General features: G+C 45.3%; 1 protein-coding gene across 1 annotated transcript; it reads right to left on the bottom strand.

The window, feature by feature from the left end:
- Positions 1-4,026: 4,026 nt before the first annotated feature.
- On the bottom strand, positions 4,027-19,702 carry PIWIL1 (piwi like RNA-mediated gene silencing 1). Its single transcript, XM_081339239.1, has 20 exons — positions 19,619-19,702; positions 19,236-19,359; positions 17,895-18,020; positions 16,892-17,106; positions 16,061-16,182; positions 15,470-15,550; positions 14,845-15,042; positions 14,148-14,259; positions 13,440-13,566; positions 12,469-12,586; positions 12,105-12,219; positions 11,774-11,961; positions 11,027-11,099; positions 10,106-10,306; positions 9,580-9,683; positions 8,743-8,813; positions 8,398-8,551; positions 7,648-7,773; positions 5,615-5,762; positions 4,027-4,462 (listed from the first exon to the last, which is right to left on the bottom strand). The coding sequence occupies exons 1-20, from the start codon at positions 19,697-19,699 to the stop codon at positions 4,346-4,348; spliced, it is 2,601 nt and encodes an 866-aa protein (XP_081195365.1). The 5' UTR covers positions 19,700-19,702; the 3' UTR covers positions 4,027-4,345.
- Between the last annotated feature and the right edge of the window lie 1,299 nt (positions 19,703-21,001).

The raw sequence follows: 21,001 nt of genomic DNA, 5'->3' as shown, positions 1-21,001 counted from the left end.
TGGGTGTCGTTAGCAGCTCCATTTTGGATTTTTCCACTTGGAGAAGCTGTTTTTTTCCCAAGGCGTCTCATCCTCTTCCACGCCACGGAGCATGTGGCACGGGCCACCCAACCCAGATACGTTCAACCAAAGGTCTCAGAGCTTTCTTTGATTGCGATTAAGGTTCATTTTAATTTGGTTTGGTGTGGTGTTTTTTTTTCCCCTTTTCCACCAGTGTGCCATCTTCTCAAAATTTATGTCCTGACAGAATGCTAAACGTTGGCGTGGGGCGTGGGGGCTGGATTAAGAAGCATGGAGGAAAGCAAGAATTGAGCTAGTCTGATACAGATTCTACGTGGGTTAGTCCACGTAGACATATGCCACGTGCTAGTCCCCAGCTCTCTCTTCCTCGGGATCCCTCCTGAGAAGAAAGGGGATCCGGGCAAAATCCAGGTCCCTCTTTAAAACAAGTCATTTTTTCAGAGGCTGGTCTACTACAAGAGGCGGAAGGCTTCAGCTATTTACGCCCTGACTTTTTAACATAAATCAAGTCCATAAATCCATTTACACACGTCTTTTTAATGTACTCCGGGAAACGGATGGGTCTGTCACGTGGCATACATTAAAAAAAGAGGAAGAAGAAAAAGAATTCCTGCCCCTAAAAGGTGTGTGTGTGTGTGTGTGTGTGTGTTTAATGCAGCGTTTGTCAACTTTGACCACTTTAAGATGGGTGGACTTCAACTCCCAGAATTCTCCCGCCAGCAGTGATCAAGACTGAGTGCTCTAGATCAGGGGTCCCCAACCCCTGGTCTGTGGACCGGTACCGGGCCGTGGCATACCAGCAACCGGTCCGCACAAACAAGCAAAGCCCCATCCACAACATTGCAGGCAGCGCACAAAAACACACACCCTCCGGTCCACGGGAAAAAAACCTCTTCTCCACAGAACTGGTCCCTGGTGCCCAAAAAGTTGGGGAGCTCTGGTATAGAGCAGAGGGGGGGTCCTCAATCCCCAGTGTTTGGACCAGTACCGGGCCGTGGTATGCCAGCAACCGGTCCACACAAACAAGCCAAGCCCTATCCGCGAGATGCAGGCAAGCACACAAAACCACACACCACCTGGTCTACAGAAAAAAAAAAAAACCTCTCTCCACGGAACCAGTGGTCCCTGGTGCCCGAAAGGTTGGGGACCTCTGCTCTAGATCGGTGTTGGCTGGAGAATTCTGGGAGTTGAAGTTTCCCCCCCCCCATCTTCAACAGGCCAATGATTGAGAATCCCTGGTTTAACGAATGAAAAAGCAAACGCTGCTTTCTTGTTGTCCATGACCACAACCTTCCAGTAAACTTAACAATATACCTATCAGGTTCCTCCTGAGAACACAGGTACGCCACCAAGGAGAGCGCCAAGCCCCACAGCCCATCTCCCATCGGGGTCACCTCTGCCAGCTATGGGTTCTGGTAGTCCCAGGCGAGGCAGAGAGGTCTCTTCGACCAAGGCGAAGGGTCTCTTTTCCAAAGGGAAGAAACTGCTCAAAAGACTGGGTGCCGTGAAATGAAAATTGCAACCATCTGGACATCCTCTAAAATCATCAGACTTTGCTTTTTAAACAAACAAACACCCCACCCATATGCAGACCGATCTAGAAACGCCCAAAATTAGGGATTTCAGGACTATTTCAAGCGGATTTTCTAGACGCAGAGCTTGCACGCCGCGCGGCCCCTTCCTCTCCCCCCCTTTTTATTTATTTATTTATTATTTATTTATTTATTATTCTTATTATTCTTATTAAGCGCATTCTGTTCTCTCCAGAAACTTCTCTTGTCTGGATTGGTCTCGCTTCAGGCGTGGCAGTGCCGCTTAAAAAAAAAAAGGCTTTTTTTTTTAAAACGTTAACCTGTTTTCTCAAACAAAAAAAAATTAAAGAGAGAAGATGGGATTAAGGAACTTAAAGCTGCACCAATCCTAAGGGACTTCGTTTCCTATTTCCATTTCCCCCCCCCCTATTCCTAAGTTCCTATTTCCACTTGCCTGAAAGTGGAAAACAAACCAACCTAAAAACAATTTTAAAAAAACACCGCCTTTGTTCTTTGATCCCTGTGTTTATTCACCAAGTGACGCATATACATGGTCTTGAAACTCCTAGTTTGCCAGAAGCCTTGATGTTTGCCTTATAAAATGCACAATTATTTGTACTGTCCGAACTCTGCAGCGTAAACTTTCTATGTACTCTGTGTTGACCTGTTAACGGTTCCATTCTGACCGAGACGCCCATCCTTTTAAAAGGCCGTGATGGAGTCCCGATTCGTGTCCGGTATTAATTCCTGGGGAAGTGTGAAAATGTCGTGCAAAAGGTGTTTTGTTTTTTTTCCCAACCGTCTGCGTTAAGTTCTGCTGTTCAGCTTCTCAAGTAATGCTATAAAAATAAATAAAAATAAAGCAAAACCGATTACGGCAAACAAGCGTTGCAAAAAAAAAAAGAAAGAAAAGAAAAGCAGATTTAAGGTAGGCGTTGCTTGGGGGTTTCCATATTGTTGAGCTCTGAATGAGTCAAATACGCAGAAGGAAATAATAACACGAAAATATTGTATTATTCCTGGGCCACTGCCAGCAAAAAGTCTCTCAAATCAGAAAGGTTGAATTTTGTCACGGATGACCACTTGTTGTGACTGGAGACAAAAAGACGGGGAGTCACACAACCACTGCGTACTTGCTGGCGCGGGGGATAAGAGATTATTTGGCTGTTGAAGACTTTTGTAACCATTTGTATATTCTTTTTACTGTTTATACATACTTTTCAGACTGCCTTTGTTTTATAATTGATGGAAGGTTTGTAATATGAATGATCAAAGCTTTTCCCCATTGTGTCTTCAAAGAAATATGTAAATTCTTGTAAAATAATATATAGTGTGCTAGATTTATGTAAAGGAAAAAAAATGGCCTAAACTCGTGGTAAAAGTAACTGTGTGGGCGTGTGCATGTGTACAGTTGTTAATGTGTAAATTATTTTATATAAATAAATTTGATATTTTGTAGGAGGGCGTGGCTCCTGAATGAACCAATTAGCCACATATGAGCAAATTCAGACATGTTGGCTAAATGTGGTTTAACCAGTAGCAGAGGACACAGAAGCGTGACTGATTCACCATGGCCAAAATCTCAGTTTACAGTCCATGACACTAGGTTTAATCTTAGCCTATTACTTACATGTGAATCCAGTTGTTATAGTGAGGACTTTAAAATACCTGGCAAAGTTTATATGTCTCTGAATAAGATTTAGCTAAAGGGAACCAACTTTTCACAAATGGTGAATACAGAGGGTCCTCCAACTTGTGAGCCCCAAATTTATGTCGCCAAGTGGGAAATTAGTTAAATGAGCTTTGACCCATTTTAACGACCTTCCTTGCCACCGCTGTTAAGCGAATCTGGCTTCCCCATTGATTTTGCTTGTTGGGAGGTTGCAAAAGGAGATTATGTGATCCCGGGACACTCTTGTCATAAATGTGAGTCAGCTCTCAAGCGGCCAATGTAAATCACGTGAGTGAGTGTGTGTGTGTGTGTGTGCGTGCGTGCAATGGTCATAAGTGTGAAAAAACAGTTGTAAGTCACTTTTTTCAGAGCTGCTGTAATTTCCAACAGTCACTAAGCAACCTGTATATGCCCAAAGAGAATTTCTGCTTATACTTCAGCATCTTTAGGGCGAAAGGCTGAATCAAACAATGCGTATTCTGATGCCTCTAAACCAGGGCTAGCCAACCTTGGCTTTTATGACTCGTGGACTTCAACTCCCAGAATTCCTCAGCCAGCCATGCTGAGGGAGGTTTCCAAGCTGAGCCATGCTGGCTCAGGAATTCTGGGAGTTGAAGTCCACAAGTCATAAAAGAGCCAAGGTTGCCTACCCCTGGCTTTAAACTCACCCAGGTTGTGTTTGCAAGGAAAGGAGACCCAGCGGTTGAGAAGGCAGCTTGTCTACCTCGCTACGTCCTGATTCCCCGAGCCAAACCCCTTGCTGGATGCTACCCTTTGAAAAACGGATTCTGACACACGTGCTCGGCCGACATTAAATTAACTTTATTCTTAACACCGCCGATGAAGCCACTCTTTGGGCAACAAAACAGGAACATGCTCCAGTAAAAATTTATCTGGAGAAACTTAACTAAGTCATGCAGGCACAAATGATGATGATATTAATGATAATAATAAAATGATAATCTTGATATAGTTATCACTGATGTGTGCAATACAACAGCACCAAATATCTACTCAATTGAGTTTTAAGGCACCTCTTTATTCCCCCCCCCCCAACAAAAGAACTCTCTCTGGTCCAAATTCTCTTTCCGTTCCATTATACCGTCTCCTCTGGCAAGACTCACAGATAATAAAGTTTCTCTGAAAGGGCTAAGTTTGGCTCTCTGTGGATACTTTGCCCCACGAGGAACGCCAGCTTATGGGCATACTGGCAGGGGGCAGGGACCCGAATGACTCCCTGCAGAGAAAGGAAGAGACACAAAACAACCCATCAGCACCATTGTTAAGGTAACAGCCGTATTCTGGGATGCAGCAAACCTCAACTTGGAAGTCTTTGGATGAGGATTCATTTTTTTAGGATATACTTTCTAGAGCAGGGGTAGGCAACCTCGGCTCTTTTATGACTCATGGACTTCAACTCCCAGAATTCCTGAGCCAGCCACGCTGGCTCAGGAATTCTGGGAGTTGAAGTCCATGTCATAAAAGAGCCGAGGTTGCCTACCCCTGTTCTAGAATGACTGAAGAGGCCCATGACTTTAGGAATCAAAGGAATTTCGCCTTTTAACTTTTTAAGAAGGGGAAAAAATGGAACAAAAATTCAACAGGGGCAGATCCACCAAGAAGAGACAATCTAGATACAATAATAATAATGTTGGAAGGGACCTTGGAGGTCATCTAGTCCAACACCCTGCTCAGGCAGGAAACCCTACACCATTTCAGATAAACGGCTGTCCAGACTCTTCTTAAAAGCCTCCAGTGTTGGAGCATTCACAGCTTCTGGAGGCAGGTTGTTCCACAGGTTAATTGTTCTAACTGCCATAAATAAATGGAGGTTTTAAAACATAACCTTATCTAGAGGATCAGGGGATAACTTAAGATTTCCCAAAGAGGTATCCTGTGACTCATCTCATTCAAACCCAGAAAAGCTGGTGAGGCTACAGATAATAATAATAATAAAAAAAGAAATCTGTCAATGGGTTGGGGATCATCAGAAACTACTTTTCAACTTGATGGGAGGTGCGCTCGCCTACAACAACGGCAGAAGTGTTGATCTCTACATTCCTGAGCTGCAGAACATGACAATATCTAAACGCAACCACTTTGTTGTTACGTTTCTGTATTACTTTATTGACTTAGTCCAACTTTTAGGGAATTTTCTAGGCGGCTAAAACCACCACTGTACTCATTTCCCCCCCCCCCCCCCCATTCCATCCTAACTTGTAGACAAAACCTGCTCCCTATCCAGGTTTTGGGGAACGAGGTAAGACAGGAATAAGAAATAGGAAGTTTTCTTCCCTTGAATGTTGAGGTTAGTAAAAAGCCTACAGCTTAACTGGTGTCAGTGCTAAGTAATCGTGGAAGGCCCACTAAAGGGCAAGTTACTACTTACCGGCCAATTGTAGTACATATGACACAGCTTATACGTTAGCCTCTGCATGTAGTCAGGCTTCAGCGCGCTGCTGTCATAGATGACGTTGTAATGGGTGGGTGCCACTGTGCCGCTTTTCACGGACTGACTCACAATGAAGAAATCGTACCTAGAGGAGAATCAGATCAAAGCTGTCTCGAGATATGTTCAAGCCTGGAGAATTTCATCCAGGGATGGTCTCGGAGCAGCCTACTCTGCGCTGAGAACAGGTCCCTTCGGTGGCTAATGGGAAGTCCTTGGGCAGAATGGAAGGTAAAAGACTTCCCATTAATTCAAATTGTTCGGGTGACGTAGGTCAACATTTGTCACCTGATGTCTACATTTTTTTGACCCATCACTGGGCTTTTCCCTAAAGAGCTGACCTTGTTCCAGCCTGGTCATCTTTTGTTTCGTGCCTCCTCCTGGGTCTCACAAGGAAATATGAGACAAACTCTCCCCCTATTTTCTTCTCCCTTCTGTTTGGACTTATCTCACATCAAAAATGTTAGCTCCCAACGGAGCCTGGTGTAGAGCTCTGTAAAGGCTTAAACAAGATATTCAACAGCTGTTGGAGAACATCGGGCTAACCCTGGAAGGGAGGAAGGAGTGAGAAAGAAACTCAGAGACTGCCCCTATCTTAATGCTCTTTGGTATGAGGAGAAAGAATCGAGATTCTTCTGAAATAACAGGTTTGAAGAACGGGAAATAGGCAATTAAAAGCCTTAATCTCGTAGCCTTCCTTCTGTTGTGATTCAGGGTCAGCCTGTGGGTCCGGCAGCAGGCTCGGATGTCTCGGATGACTCAGACGAGGGGGAGGAGGAGGGTGTTGAAGACGAACTTGCTGATGATGGCTTGGAGGCTTCGCAGAGCCCCCAGCCAGGGCCCTCTTCTCAGCTGCGCGAGCCCGACAGTGCGGATGATGATGACCCACAGCTGGCCCTGTTCAAGGACGCCCGACGCAGGAGGCAGTCAAGCAGGAACAAGCAGAGAAAGGCTGTGGGACTCCTCGGAAGGAGGCACAGGGAGGCCACGCCCTGAACTCTAATAAAGGGAGTGTTTGGGGAAGGGCTGGTTGCTGAAAGCAACCGCTCCATTTGAGGATCACAGTTCCAGTGTTTTGTTTCTTGTTCTGTTGTTTGTGTAATAAATCTTGGCAGACGCCTTCCAGCTTCAGACGCTCTCCAGCCTCTGCCGTTTGTACAGGGGTTGCCTTTCTGCAAGGCCGGTAGCAGGCTGGTTCAGAACACCTTCCTCAAGGAATAACAGAGTTGGAAAGAACCTTGGCAGTCTTCTCGTTCAACCCCCTACTCAAGCAGGTGACCCTAAACCATTTCAGACAAGTGGTTGTCAAATCTCTTCTGTAAAACCTCCAGTGTTGGAGCACCCACAATTTCTGGAGGCAAGGCCTTCCACTGATTAGCTGTTCTGTCAGGAAATTTTCTTAGTTCCAGGTTGCTTCTCTCCTTGATTAGTTTCCATCCATTGCTTCTTGTCCTGCCTTCGGGTGCTTTGGAGAATAGCTTGACCCCCCCCTCCTCTTCTTTGGGGCAGCCTCTTAGATGTTGGAAAATCCCCCCAAGAATAGAAATCCCTCGCCTTCCTGTTTTAAAGCATCTATATACTGTTCTCTAGGGACACGGTGGCTCAGTGGGTTAGGACGCTGAACTTGTTGATCAGAAGGTCGGCAGTTTGGCGGGTTGAATCCCGAGTGCCGCGTAACAGAGTGAGCGCCTGTTACTCGTCCCAGCTTCTGCCAACCTAGCAGTTCGAAAGCACGTAAAAATGCAAGTAGAAAAATAGAGACCACTACGGTGGGAAGGTTACAGCGTTCCGTGCGCCTTTGGCGTCTAGTCATGCCGGCCACATGACCACGGAGACGTCCTCGGACAAGCGCTGGCTCTTCGGCTTTCAAACGGAGATGAGCACCGGCCCCTAGAGTCGGAAACGACTAGCACGCATGTGCGGGGGAACCTTTAACTTTACTTACTGTTCTCTTGAACTAACAGTTGACTTACCATTCTGGCCTGGTGACTTCTAGGTCAATAACTGTGCCAGGTGGTGGATTCTGTAGTTTTCCATCAATTTCGGCAAAGAATCTGCTGTTCACACGCTTCTTTACCACGATCACCGTTAGTTTGGGGCTTGAGAAGATCGCACAGAAAGGGTTACGTTTGCTTAAAGCGCTCAACATTTCTCAAGAGACAGACAGAAACTAAACATGGCTTCCTTTCTTTCAACTGATTGTCCTCTGCTGTTCTTGGAAAATTTAAAATGTGCAACGAATTCAAAGCAAATCTGTCCGTAAAATTGCCCTTGCAGGCAAACCAAATGTGATACACAGAATCACAAATACGCTGAGTTGGTGTCAGCAACCTTTGTAGCCTAGAAAGATTTATATGAAGATTTTTTTTACGCGTGATCTCTTGTGTAATTCCCCCCCCCCCTTATTTCTATTTCTTTGGCTGTCCTTAATGTTGCCCAAAGACATTTCCAAGCGAGCCACTCTGTAAATTAAATAAAAATAAGGCTCGATACGGCTTCTTAATTCACAGCACCTGCATTCTGCTGCCTTATTATATACCTTACAGCCCAACCCTGTCCCCAAATCACATGTGTTCTAGAAATGCTCTTGCTCCAAGGAATTGCAGCCCTACAAATTTACAAAGCGCCTTATGAGGTTGAAGTAAACTTGCACTTTGGAGTATGGCAGCCTACCCAATCAAGCCCTCTTCCTCCCAGGCAACTTAGTTAGGCACCCAACTTACCGATAGTCAGCCCCAACTGTTTTCAAGCACTCCAAAAACTGTGGGATTTCATAGCTCACCAAGGTTTTTAACTGACCGTCCCCGACACCGTCGCGATACACAATGATACGAGTTGGCATGTGTTCGTTGTAGGAATACCAAGTCCTGAGTGCCGCTTAAAGAAAGATGAGGCAGCAATTTACAAGAATGAAACCGGATCCCCAACTCAAAGAGCTCAGCCTTACCATCCCTAGACCCCCCCAAAAGCCAGTTTTTATCAAGACGATCGTGTTTCAAATGTAGAACTGTCGTTTCTTTAGACGTGTAAAACGCCCAAGTGTTGGCACACTGTCGCGGTGATTTTACCTTGTAGGCACACTTTGAGTCCATCCACAATTTCTTGCCCGCGATCTTGAAGCACACAGCGTGAATACCAACTGTCAAGGGAAGACAAAAAGGCTCAGATCCCCAGAGACGTCCTCTGTCCTTCTGCCAATGACTTACAACCAAAATTGGGACCAGAATTCTGACCTTAAGTGAGAAGCACCTATGTGACTGGACTTGATTTTACAGTGGTTACTGAGCAAATAATGTGGTCGTTAAGTCCGAATCACCTAGTCGTAAGTCCGATATGCCATAGGCTCCTTGGCACAGAATGGGACAACTCGCCCTGAGACAATTTAATAATTCAATTTAATTGCTTAAACTAAATTTTAAAAAAATATTTGTTGTCATGCACACTTCACTCTGTCCCTCCTTTGGCATCTTTTAATGACTCTATTCTGTTCCACCATTTCCTTGATACTGTCCCACAGCAATTCGGCCCTGGTGAGTTGGCCGTGACGAATCATCTCTCTCCTCTAAAGCAGCAAAAACTGTTGCAAATTAGTCATGTGACCACAGGATGCTGCAACCGGACATACGTGTGAACCAGTGCCCAGAAGAGGGCCATGTGATTGCAGGGCGGGAAGCTGGACATTTTACAACAGCCGGAAGTGCTTTTATACTTGCCAAGCACCCTTTCTGAGGCTGTTGTAACTCTGGATGGTCGCTAAATGATTAGTTGTACAGTAAGTTGAGGACGGCCTGAACACAGCAAAGCCATCCCCGAATGGCAACGCAGCCATTTGTGTGGGTCACGTTTACAGTACGTTTTCCTAAAAGGACGATGTGTAGCTCTTGAAAATGTCTTAGCAATCCTACCGGGTCATTCCATGATTCAAACTCGCAACAAATGCCGCCACTGATCGCCGTCCAGCCGAGATGTCATGGTAACAGTCGATTCCCACAATCATGAGTTGTTTCATCTGGAATATTGGAGGAAGAAAAAGTGAGCTATTCTTATGAGAGAGCCGGTCTGGTCTACTGGTTAAGGCACCAGGCTAGAAAACGGCCGGCTGCGAGTTCTAGTCCTGCCTTAGCCTTGAAAACTGGCTGGGTGACCTTGGGCGGCTCCCTCTCTCTCAGCCCAACCCACCTCACAGGGTTGTTGTTGCGGGGGAAAATAGGAGGAGGAAGGTGGGTTTGCCACCTTGAGTTATTTGCAAAAAAAATAAAGGCGGGGTATTAATTATTAAGTCAACACAACTTGTCAATGAACTGGGGCAAAACACAAGGCATCCCAAAACAAGCTAAATTAAACTTTCATGTGGGTTTTTTTTTAAACAGGGCTGCTAAGCTAAACATCGCTGGAAGGGGGAAAAAGAAAAAAAAAGAAAAAGCTACTTACTGGGATTTCAACACTCCAGAGTTCGCCCCCCATTTTACAGTTCATCTGTAAGGCAATTTTGGTGGCTATCGCCATGACAGTTTGCGGCTTGCTCAAGGTGCGGGCCAGGACACACTGGCTGGGAGTGGGACAATCGGTACACAAGTATTTCTTGATTGCATCGTATTTGTCTTTACGGTTACTGGACAGGAGACAGACCACCTTGAAGGAGAAGACATTTTTTTTAAAAAAATCCCACTTATATCCCGCCCTTTTCCGAAGACTCAGGGCGGCTTACAATCTAAAGCACAAATCAATGTACTTAGCATTCAATGCATCCCAGTTTTTTACTGAAAACCTCAAGCGTCTCTGTTCTAGCTTGTTGGGAATCCCATCACAGGCTACGTTAAGCAGAGCTACCGTAGAGAAGCCAGCATCATCTTTCACCTTTTACACGGGGGTGTTAAGACAAGTAAATCTGGGACGTGCTGGATGACCTTTGCTGTGCTACCTTTCCATCCTTTCAAAGACGATTCAGATGCTCCAGTTAGAGAATGTCATCCTATTAGCATTTAAGTAAAGAGCAAAGTCCTGATTTCTGGGAGTTTCCTGAGGCTGCTCATAGGCCTTCTAGAGGAATCACCCCCCCCTACTCCATTTCCCAACCATCTTCACAGGTGCCCTCCGAATCTTACAGATCATATTTAATCCTGATCTTGGCACGAGGTATCAACTGGTAAGAAAAGTGGGACCTGTCAGGGTTGCTGCCCCATTTATTCCTAGAAGCCAAACTCCAGAGGGTGGTTTAACCACTGGCACAAGGGTTTAAACCAGAGCCAACTTGTGGTTCCCTACATCCTGCGCTCAATGGATAATCCTGGGTAGTACGGGATCAGACAAACCGCGATAACATTCCAGTTCACGGGAACACATTGTCCATACCATCTGAGTATCGGAGGTAATCTTCTGCTTCAAGGTTCTCAGGTACGCCTCTGTTCGGTCCTCAACTTCAGCCCTACAAAGAAAGGCCATTTCACTGAAGAAATTGACGTTTTCTCAACCTGGACAACCTGAAGGCGTGCAGGCGGGCAGGGAAATTTGGGAGCTGAAGTCCACAAATCTTAAAAGTTGCCTAGGTTGAGAAACAGGTAGATCCTTGACTTTTGACCTCCAGCTGGGACTAGAACTCCTGCCATTAAGTGATGGGCTCATTAAGTGAGGAGACTTGCCTGATTTTACAACACTCTTTTGCTGTGGTCACTAAATGAATTAGCTCCCTCCCACCCCACCCCCGTTGGTGGGAACTGGCTGGAAAGGTTTCAAAGGCTGCTCATGTGACCCTGCCACCCGAATTTTGATCACATGACCGTGGGGCTGCAGCAACGGCCATAAATGCGAGGACCGGTTATAAGATGCTTTTCTGAATGTAGCTGTCACTTCAAATGACCGTTAACCGAAGGCTTGTAAGCTGAGGACTACCTTTCTTCGTTAGCTGCCAACCTGGCTATTCTAGACAAAAGTTAAAAACCCCACACCTCCAAAACACGGCACTCCTCTCCGAGAACTAGCTTCAGCTGGGAATTCCCAGAGGGGAAGGGGAAACCGAGTCGCGGTTTAAATTGGCGGCTTTCCGTTCAGAAGCCCCTGCTGCTGCTTCTGGCGAAGAACCCGGGACCGGGCGGTGCTTACATGATGGCTTTGCTCATTCTTATGCCCATGGCGGGGGTGACTTTGAAAAGGTTTTGGACCAGAACGTTAGCAGCGTCGTAATTTCGGCGGGTGTAGATCAGCAGCCAGTTATCCAGGGGTTTCACACTGGTCAGGGTAGCGCCCCTCGTTTCCCTGGACCAGTCGGCCAGATGTGGGTTGTAGTCAAACTGAAAGGAAACAATCCCGAGTTCAGCACTTAGGAACTGGCAAAATCTCCCTCTCTTTTTTAAAATCTATCACGTTTAACCTGCCTGTATTTGAGGGGGGGGGAGTTTGTTTTAACGCGCTTGAGGAAGGAAGAGTTACCTACCATTTTCCCTCCCTGACGAATTTTTTCGGATTGGACCACTCGCCCCGAAAAGGAAAGCAGTTTAGATTCGAAGCTTAGCCCCCAATCCCGTAGCTCTTTCTGAACATTGTCATCTCTGCAAAAAATAAAAATAAAAATGGAGCTGGTAGATCAGGGGTGTCCAATGTGGGCAGCCTGGAATCGTCAACTCCCTGAATTGAAGTCCACAAGTCTTAAATGTTGCCCATGTTCGACTCCCCTACAGGAGATGGTTATTTATTCATACAGACTCTCGTTTATGCCACCTTTTCCCATCTTGATTCCTTCCCTTACAGATTTTTTTTTGGGGAGGGGTTTTTTTTTTTGCGAGATTCTGGCAACCTACTTATTAATGTAATTGATGAGCCGTCCAACTTCACGCATTCTTTGTTCTGGCGCAAGCCTTGTGTGAACAGACAGATCTTTCATTACGTTAAAATCGCTTCGCATCTTGTTAGTCAGGCCTACAAAGAGGAAAAAGTAGAACGCCCGGAGAGAGTGGGGGGAGAAACATACAATAAAATCAATTTCTGTCACCAGCACTCAGACCCAACTCATTTATTATCCCCCCAAAAGAACTATTCTAAAAGTTAAAACATTCCCCTTTTTATAATTGTCAAGGCGGCAGCAGCTGGAGATATAATGATCATTTTCGTTAGAGAACTCTCGGCGTTACATTAGGTAAAAAGAAACTGCCTCATTTCCAAATAGGAAGCTGAAAGGGACCATAGAGTTGATAATAATAAGAGTTGGAGGTCTTGCTCAAGCAAGAAACCTATACCATTGCAGACAAAATGTCATCCAGTCTCTTAAAAACTTCCAGTGTTGGAGCTCCCACAGCTTCTGGAGTCAAGTCGTTCCACTGGTTAATTGTTCTCACTGTCAGGAAGTTTCTCCTTAGTTCTAGGTTGCTTCTCTCCTTGATTAGTTTCCATCTGTTGCTTCTTCTCCTGCTTTCTGGTGCTTTGAATAGGTTGACCTTCCTCTCCGTTGTGGCAGCCCCCGAGTTAGAAGAGGGGGGGTCAAGCTATTCTCCAAAGTACCTGAAGGCAGGAGAAGAAGCAACGGATGGAAACCAACCAAGGAGAGAAGCAACCTGGAACGAAGGAGGAATTTCCTGACAGTGAGAACAATTAATCAGCGGAACGACCTGCCTTCAAGTCCTTCTAGTCCAACCCCTTGCCCACCCCAGAGATTGTCCAAACTTTTCTTGAAAAGCCTCCAGCAATGGAGCGCCACCACTCCAGGAGGCAGGCCAAATTCTGTCGACCAAGTACCCACTATAGGAGAAGAAAGGCGGTTTTTGAACGATCAGACCTGTAAGGTAGCAGAGTTCAGGGATGAGTATCAGTGGTCCTGCCAAGGCACCAGATGGGCCTCTTGCCCTCTTGGGTTGGCTAATCAGAACAGGCTGGCTCAAGTCGGTGATTTCTTGAGTGTATTGCTGTTTTGAAAAGCAGAGAAACACTGTTCTGATATCCGACACACAGAAGGCAGAAAGAGGCTTCCTGTTGTAAATCTTAAGGCAAGAAGCAGCTTTGTGAGAGAGGAAAGCGGGTTTTTTTTTGTAAATTGCAAAGAAAAATTTGCTTTGGGAAAGGAAGATCGACTCTGTGCTTCAACCATGCCCAATTGATCTAGGTCCCCCTTTCCCTTTCTGGGACCCCTTTTCAATGAGGTCGCATGGCAAGGTTTTTGTGGGGGAGAGGCTAGGAGGAGCAACTATGCTTTTAAAGCATTTTTGGGGTGCCTGGAGGCTTAAGCCCTGCAATTCAGTTTCAACAACTGTACAACCTGGTAATCGAACAGAGAGCATTGCCAAGCCATTTAACATTTCAAATTCCCCGCTGGCCGTTTTGAATTACAAATTCAAATGATGAATGGGCTGATCAATGCCTTTGACTGAGCAAAAACCTAGCCTTGGCATTAACACATTAGGGATCTGGCCCACTTAAAGGGGGTGGGGAGGGGAAACCCCACAACCAGGTCCTTTTCATTCCCACCAAAACCTCAGCTGCTCCGTACCATCTTGTAGTAGTCCACAAAGCTGATCATGCTTCCGTCTGATTTTTTGAAGGAACTTCGAGGATTCGACTCCCAATCGATATCGTCCACCCGGTAGGTTTTGTTGTTATACCTGGGCAGAGGTTGGACAGCTTCGTTGTTCTCAATTACCTTAAGTCTCAATCTGAGTTTCTTGACCGCTCTGCTCGCAGCCTCCCCGGGTCGCCCCATCGCCACTGCCGACCTCCTCAGCTGGCTTCCAACAGGTCGAGTCAGTGGGGGGAAGCTAGATTTGCTTAAAGACCGCGTGACTCACTTAACAACCTGCAGTAACTGCCTGAACCGTCGTGGCCAGAGAGATGGCAAAATCAGGAAAGGCTCACTTAATGATCACCTCGCGTAGTGATGGAAATGTTGATTTCACCCCTGCCCTTTCCCACTGTGGTCGTAAATCGAGGACTAACCGGGAAAGCAAAAAGTTTTGATCTAAACCAGAGGTCCCCAAACTTTCAGGCACCGGGGACCCATTACGTGGAGAGAGGTTTTTCCGTGGACCAGAGAGGGCGTGGTTTTGTGTGCTGCCTGCATCCCACAGATGGGGCTTTCTTTGTTTGTGTGGACCAGTTGCTGGCAAGCCGCGGCCCGGTACCGGTCCATGGACCGAGGGTTGGGGACCCCCTGCTCTACACCATTAAAGTCAAAAATTCATCAACTTTACCGGGTAAGGACAATCACACCGATGAGTTCCTTCGTGCAGACTTCTCGGAACCGCTCTTCTCCAACCTGATCGTACAAGGTGTACATAAAATCCAGGACGGTCTCGCTCCGGAGGACTTTGTGACTCACGTCTGTGCAAAGCATGATGCTGGTCTCGTATTGCAGAATGGAAGTGGTGAAGCCAGGCCAAATCATCAGCCTGTCGGAGAGAGGGAAGAAATTCAGATTTAACCTCGCAACGCCCCGTGGCTCTCTTTGAAGCAAACAGCAAACTCCTCACTCATCGGAAACAATTCCTGCCACGCATCGGTCTGCCAAGTCCCAGGCAGAAATTTCTTTTAAGTTGGCGGTCGGTTGGCTTACGAGACCAACATCCATGCGCGGGGCTTGTCCCCTTAAAAGTAATTATTTCAAGACACACTAAGGAAAATCAGCTTACTCGGGTTTGTAATCCCAGACCTTTTAAATTAAAAAATGCTGCAGGCATCGGAATCATCACCTAAGGCAGAAATGAACGCTAATCTTTGTTAGGAGAGGCAGAATGTAATATCTAGAAGTTTCCAAAAGAAATAAGGGATTGAGTCTGGTACCAACTGTGGTCATAAAGGCATTTCCGGTTTTGTTACCTGTGCTTAGGAATGCTGATTGGGTCACTTGGGTTGTAGTAATTCCGCCCAATCTGCTGCAAGTTCATTATTTTCAACAATCTGAGAAAAAAGCAGAAATGGAAAAGTAAGATCGTACACGGGGCTCTTAGCAGGAAATGAGTCTGATTTTGGCAATGGAGGATGGCTTTATTTTCTTCTCCTCTACCACGGGGAAGAAATCATCTTAATTACAATTGGAGGAATCACACCCAAATTTGAGCTCAGGTGCTCGTTTCAGATGATCGATCAACAAATTCCACGCCCATCACCCAAACCCTCCAATTAACCAGGATGGGGCACGACAGCAGCGTTAGAGAAAATGTGTCAGACTAAAAAAAGCTTGTCTGGACCAACTGGGACAACCCTAACCCCCTCAAAAAAAAAAAAGTGAAAACCAAAATGTTTGCAGACCCTTCCCCACATTAATGAATTCTAGAAATTGTCTAGTAGAAATGTAACTGATTCCTCATACACTTAACAAAAAAAAAAAAGTCCTGGGTCTCTTATGCACAAATCCTAGTAATCCCAGCTCTAAAAGAAAAGAGAAGAAAAAAGCCATCAAATGCTAACCTTCTAAATATAATATTGTAGAACTGTAGGCAAGTTGGCGAAGTTGATGGAAGCTCATTGGTTAAAGTGATGGTGATCTTCACAGCCTCTCCCTGCCGTGTCTGACTTAACACCTCCGTAACCTAAGAGAATCACCAAGAGTTATTTTTTAGGCTGGGGTGATTTTAACCTCCAGAAGCCTTACGAAAACTGGCTAGAATCAAAAAATGAACAAGAGTACTTCCTAATTTCTAAATGCTTCTCATTCTATCTGCAATTACCATCCTCAATGCCACCATGCTGGTGGTGGCCCAGTGGCTAAAATGCAGTATTGCAGGCTAACTGCCCACTGCCAGCAGTTCGATCTTGACCGGCTCAAGGTTGACTCAGCCTTCCATCCTTCCGAGGTCGGTAAAATGAGGACCCAGATTCTTGGAGGCAATATGCTGACTCTGTAAACCGCTAAAGAGAGGGCTGGAAAGCACTGTGAAGCAGTATGTAAGTCTTAAGTGCTATTGGTAAGTGGGAAGGGCAGGGAAGGGCTGTAGTGGCGCAGTGGTTACAGTATCGCAGGCTAACTTTGCCAACTGCCAGCAGTTTCATCCTGACCAGCTCAAGGTTGACTCAGCCTTCCATCCTTCTGAAGTCAGTAAAATGAAGACCCAGATTGTTGGGGGCAACAGGCTGACTCTTTAAACCGCTTAGAGAGGGCTGTAAAGCATTATGAAGCGGCATGTGAGTCCAAGGGCTATTGGCTCAATCTCAAAGACTCGATCTCCATAATTCTAAATTGCCACAGCCAGTAGAGGCTGTATCTGAACTATTCAGACTATGACAGAATATTGCCGGTACCTTATTTTCCAACTTCTTGGGTAAGAACAAAATGGACCCATCGAAAGCATGTGTCTTGCCAACCAAGTTCTCATGTTGTAACAGCAAGGCTGCCCGAAGACGACGGGCTTCCATCTGTGGGTTGTAGTCAATGTGGTACTGGTATAAAGCCCACTGTGGACGAGAAGTCAGCCGGAAGTGGTTGGCGCTTAATCTGATTACACTCCCCGACATACCTGTGGAAAGGTATCCATTTCTGTCAGCCATTTATTAACAAAACAGAATCACAGAGTTGGAAGGAACCTTGGAGGTCTTCTACTCCAGCCCCCTGCTCAGACAGGAAACCCTATATCATTCCAGACAAATGGCTGTCCAATCTCTTCTTAAAAACCTCCAGTGTTGGAGCATTCACAACTTCTGGAGGAAAGATATTCCACTGGTTTACTGTCCTCACTGTTAGGAACTTCCTCCTTAGTTCCAGGTTGCTTCTCTCTTTGATTAGTTTCCATCCGTTGCTTCTTGCCCTGCCTTCAGGTACTTTGGAGAATGGGTTGACCCCCTCTTCTTTGTGGCAACCCCTGAGATATTGGAAGACTGCTATCATGTCATCCCTGGGGCCTGACTAGAAGACCTCCAAGGTCCTTTCCAGATTCTATTCTATTCTATTCTATTCTATTCTATTCTATTCTGTTCTGTTCTGTTCTGTTCTATTCTATTCTTATTCCTTTTCATTAAACTAGACATAGCCAATTCCAGCAACCATTCTTTAACAAGGATTTATTAAACAAGCATTTTCAACAGGTCTGCCACGGACTGCCGTACATTCAAACCATTAACAGTAAGAGCACATCAACTGCTAAGGGTGGGAAACCTGCATTTCCTCATGGAGGATTAACACATTGTTGGATGTTGTTACAACTGGAAGGGGCTGGAAGCATGCTTCTCCCAATAAAATGCCTCAAGTGTGACAGAAAGGGCGCTCAAGAAAAACATGGGCAGTTTTCCTAAGGATCCCCTACAGTACCTGTTTTGGATTCTCTAACATGTTCCATTAAGTAACGGGTGTTTACACCAAGGTCATGGTAGTCTCTGCGGCGTCCACCTCGTTCTCCCAAACTCATTTCTTGAAAGCCTGTTGAAATCTGAAATTCTGTAAAGTAGAGGAGAAAAAAAATACCGGTAGTCATAATCTGCATTTGTGCTTAATTCTGGACAATCTGCACCCTGATCGGGCAAGTGAGCTGCTGCTGCTAAAGGAGATCTAAAGCAGGGGTCTTGAAACTTGGCCCTTTTATGACTTGTGGACTTGCCTGGCTGAGGAATTCTGGGAGTTGAAGTCCACAAGTCATAAAAGGGCCAGGTTTCAAGACCCCTGATCTAAAGTGACCCACTGGGGATGACACAGAAGTTAAGAAACCCTCAACAACGGGATCACAAGACTTGCCACTTTGCAACCCAGAGACAAAGCACCATATCAATTCCATGGCTGGTTAGGTCAGCGCCTACAGCTGCTTTTTTTAATAGGGAGGCATTAATGAAGAACTCAACAAATCATTTATAAGATTATCATCACTGAAAGGAGAGGTATGCGACTCCTACCAGATTAGGGCTTGGTTTTTATAAAAAAAAAAGAGTGCGCTAAGATTGAGAGAAGAGAATATTTGTAGCTCAGGGCTGAACTGTGGGGTCCTTGGTGCCGAATTGGATGGCTTTCTTCAAGACGTTTCATTACCCAACTAGGCAATACCATCAATGCTAGAAGGGAGTGGGATCAGCAAGCAAAAGAGGAGGAGGAGGAGGAGGAGGAAGACTTGAGCTCCTTGGTGCTCTCTGAGCCTGGCTGTATTCCTGCAGATGTTTCATTACCAAAGCAGGCAGTGCATCATGGCTAAGACTCCAGTAGGAATGCATACAGCGACCCAGGCAGCAGATCAAAGAAACAGCTGCACTCCCCCCACCTTATTTCTACTTCAACAGCACAAATTCAAAAGAGCCTTGGTGGAGCAGTGGGCTAATGCCTCCTTAAGTAACACCAGCTGCCTGCCATTAGTGCAGGTTCGAGTCCCACCAGGCTCAAGGTTGACTCATCCTTCCATCCTTCCGAGGTAGGTAAAATGAGGACCCAGATTGTTGGGGGCAATTAAGCTGACTTTGTAATAATGCCGCTTGGGGTGTGTGAAAGCCCTAATAAGCAGGCATATACATCGAATGAAGGCTACTGCTAAGCTTGTAAGCTGCCCTGAGTCTTCGGAGAAGGGCGGCATATAAATGGAATTAAAATAAAAAAATAAAAATAAAAAAACTATGGTTCGACTCCAGGAACATGGAAGGGACCATATTCCTGCACTTGAGGCACCAAGCCTACCTTCCGATTTCAAAAGCGGGGCACCTTTTGGCTGGCCGATCCTAGCCTGAGCCCCATTTCCTCCTTCAGCTTGATGGGCTGGAGGCAGCTGGGGAGTTACTTGGCTGTATCCAGGCGCAGGAACCTGGAAGAGGCAAGGCTGGCTTAAAAAGGGGGCTGCTCAACGTTGAAAGACAACCCGCATTATGGTAAACGTCACGAACCACAGAGGCCACAGGTGACCCTCCAAAGCCAGAACTATAATACTCATCATTCCACTGAACAGGCTAGCTGGGGCTTCTTGGCTATGTAGTGTGGTGATTGGAGGAGCACCAGTAGCCCCGTCCTGCCGTCCAAGATGTAAGTTTTTTTTTTAAATTTCCTCATTTTTAAAAAAAACTTACAGGAGCTGCTCCCACTGCAGATGCTTCCTGACCACGGGCTCGCCCTCTTGCCCGAGATCTTGCTCTTGCTCTCCCAGTCATTGTCTCACTGCACGAGCTGTAACGGCAGACAAACATGTTATTTTCATTCTTTTTTTTTCCCATTTCCAGGGATAAAAGAAATACAGCCTGCTTTAAACTTGAACCCGTTTCCAGTACATATTTTCCGGCAATGCAATTAATACATCAGGGGAATCTTCCCCATGTTTAGAAAATGCTAACGTGACCTCAAAGGTGTCCCTCTTAGCCCAGAAGTAGAAGCCAGGATTTGAGGCACATGCCGGCTTATGGTTCCCTTGTTGTTCACTGCAAGCCCCAACTAATCCACGGGATTCCAGAATTGACCCAGCAAGATCCAAAGCAGTTTTTATGCAAGCTAAAATTCCAAGGTGGGTTTTTGAAGCTGCAAACCCCTAGGAGGGGCTCCCACTGTTCAAGCTGGAATCAATCTACAGCGTATATTTATACTCATATCAGATGTTTGATTTGATGTGAGCCAATCCGGAGATATCAATCCAGACATCCATAAAGGGTAGCAAATAAATAGGAAACAGTCCCAGTTGAATGGCAATATGGACTTTGGCATTCCAGATATGGCAATTCTAATAGGGATCACTCAGAGACAGAGAAACAAAATACTGGAACACCCCAACCAACATTCTTCCCTATTTTGGACTACAACGCACCTCATTCCCAAACAACTAGGATAGCTCATCTATTTTTTAAACGATGCTTTCCATTGGTCTTATGATATACCCCATGATTATGTCTTATTATCTCAGTAGGAGGAAGACCTATCCTTACAAAGAAACTTTAAATAAATTCTTCACTGCAGTCACAGGTAAACAGAGTCTGTTTTCAAAAATACACACAAAATAGTTAACAATGATAACCTCTCCAAAGAGAATAACAATTGTTAGTAAGTAGGAACTACCACTAGTAGCTTATAGCACTTCCCAATGATTTGTAATGGGGGGGGTTGTTCCCACTTTTCTCACCTCTTTTTACAAAGATATATACCCAATTTAAGATTATTCTGGATGAACCTAGTTTGATACATTTAATAAACCTAGTTTGATTCATTTAAGCCACTCATTAATGACATAATGAGTCTATAGAAAGTCTTGAAAGCACTAGAATAATTAAAATATTAACTCAGTCATCAATGACCCATTGAATTACACAATGAACTAATGAATTTTAGATTTTAGGATCATTGTAAACTGCTCATTTATTTATTTTTTAATAAGGCTATTGGTAACAAAGTCTTAAAAACACTAGATTAAGATATCAACTCACTCATTAATGACCCATTAACTAACAAACTAATGAATTTTATATTTT

The sequence above is a fragment of the Vipera berus genome (assembly GCF_964194415.1).
Source record: "Vipera berus genome assembly, chromosome: 14".
NCBI classification, from domain to species: Eukaryota; Metazoa; Chordata; class Lepidosauria; order Squamata; family Viperidae; genus Vipera; species Vipera berus.
Note: the sequence above shows the minus strand (reverse complement) of the source record. Positions and strands in the feature narration are given on the sequence as shown.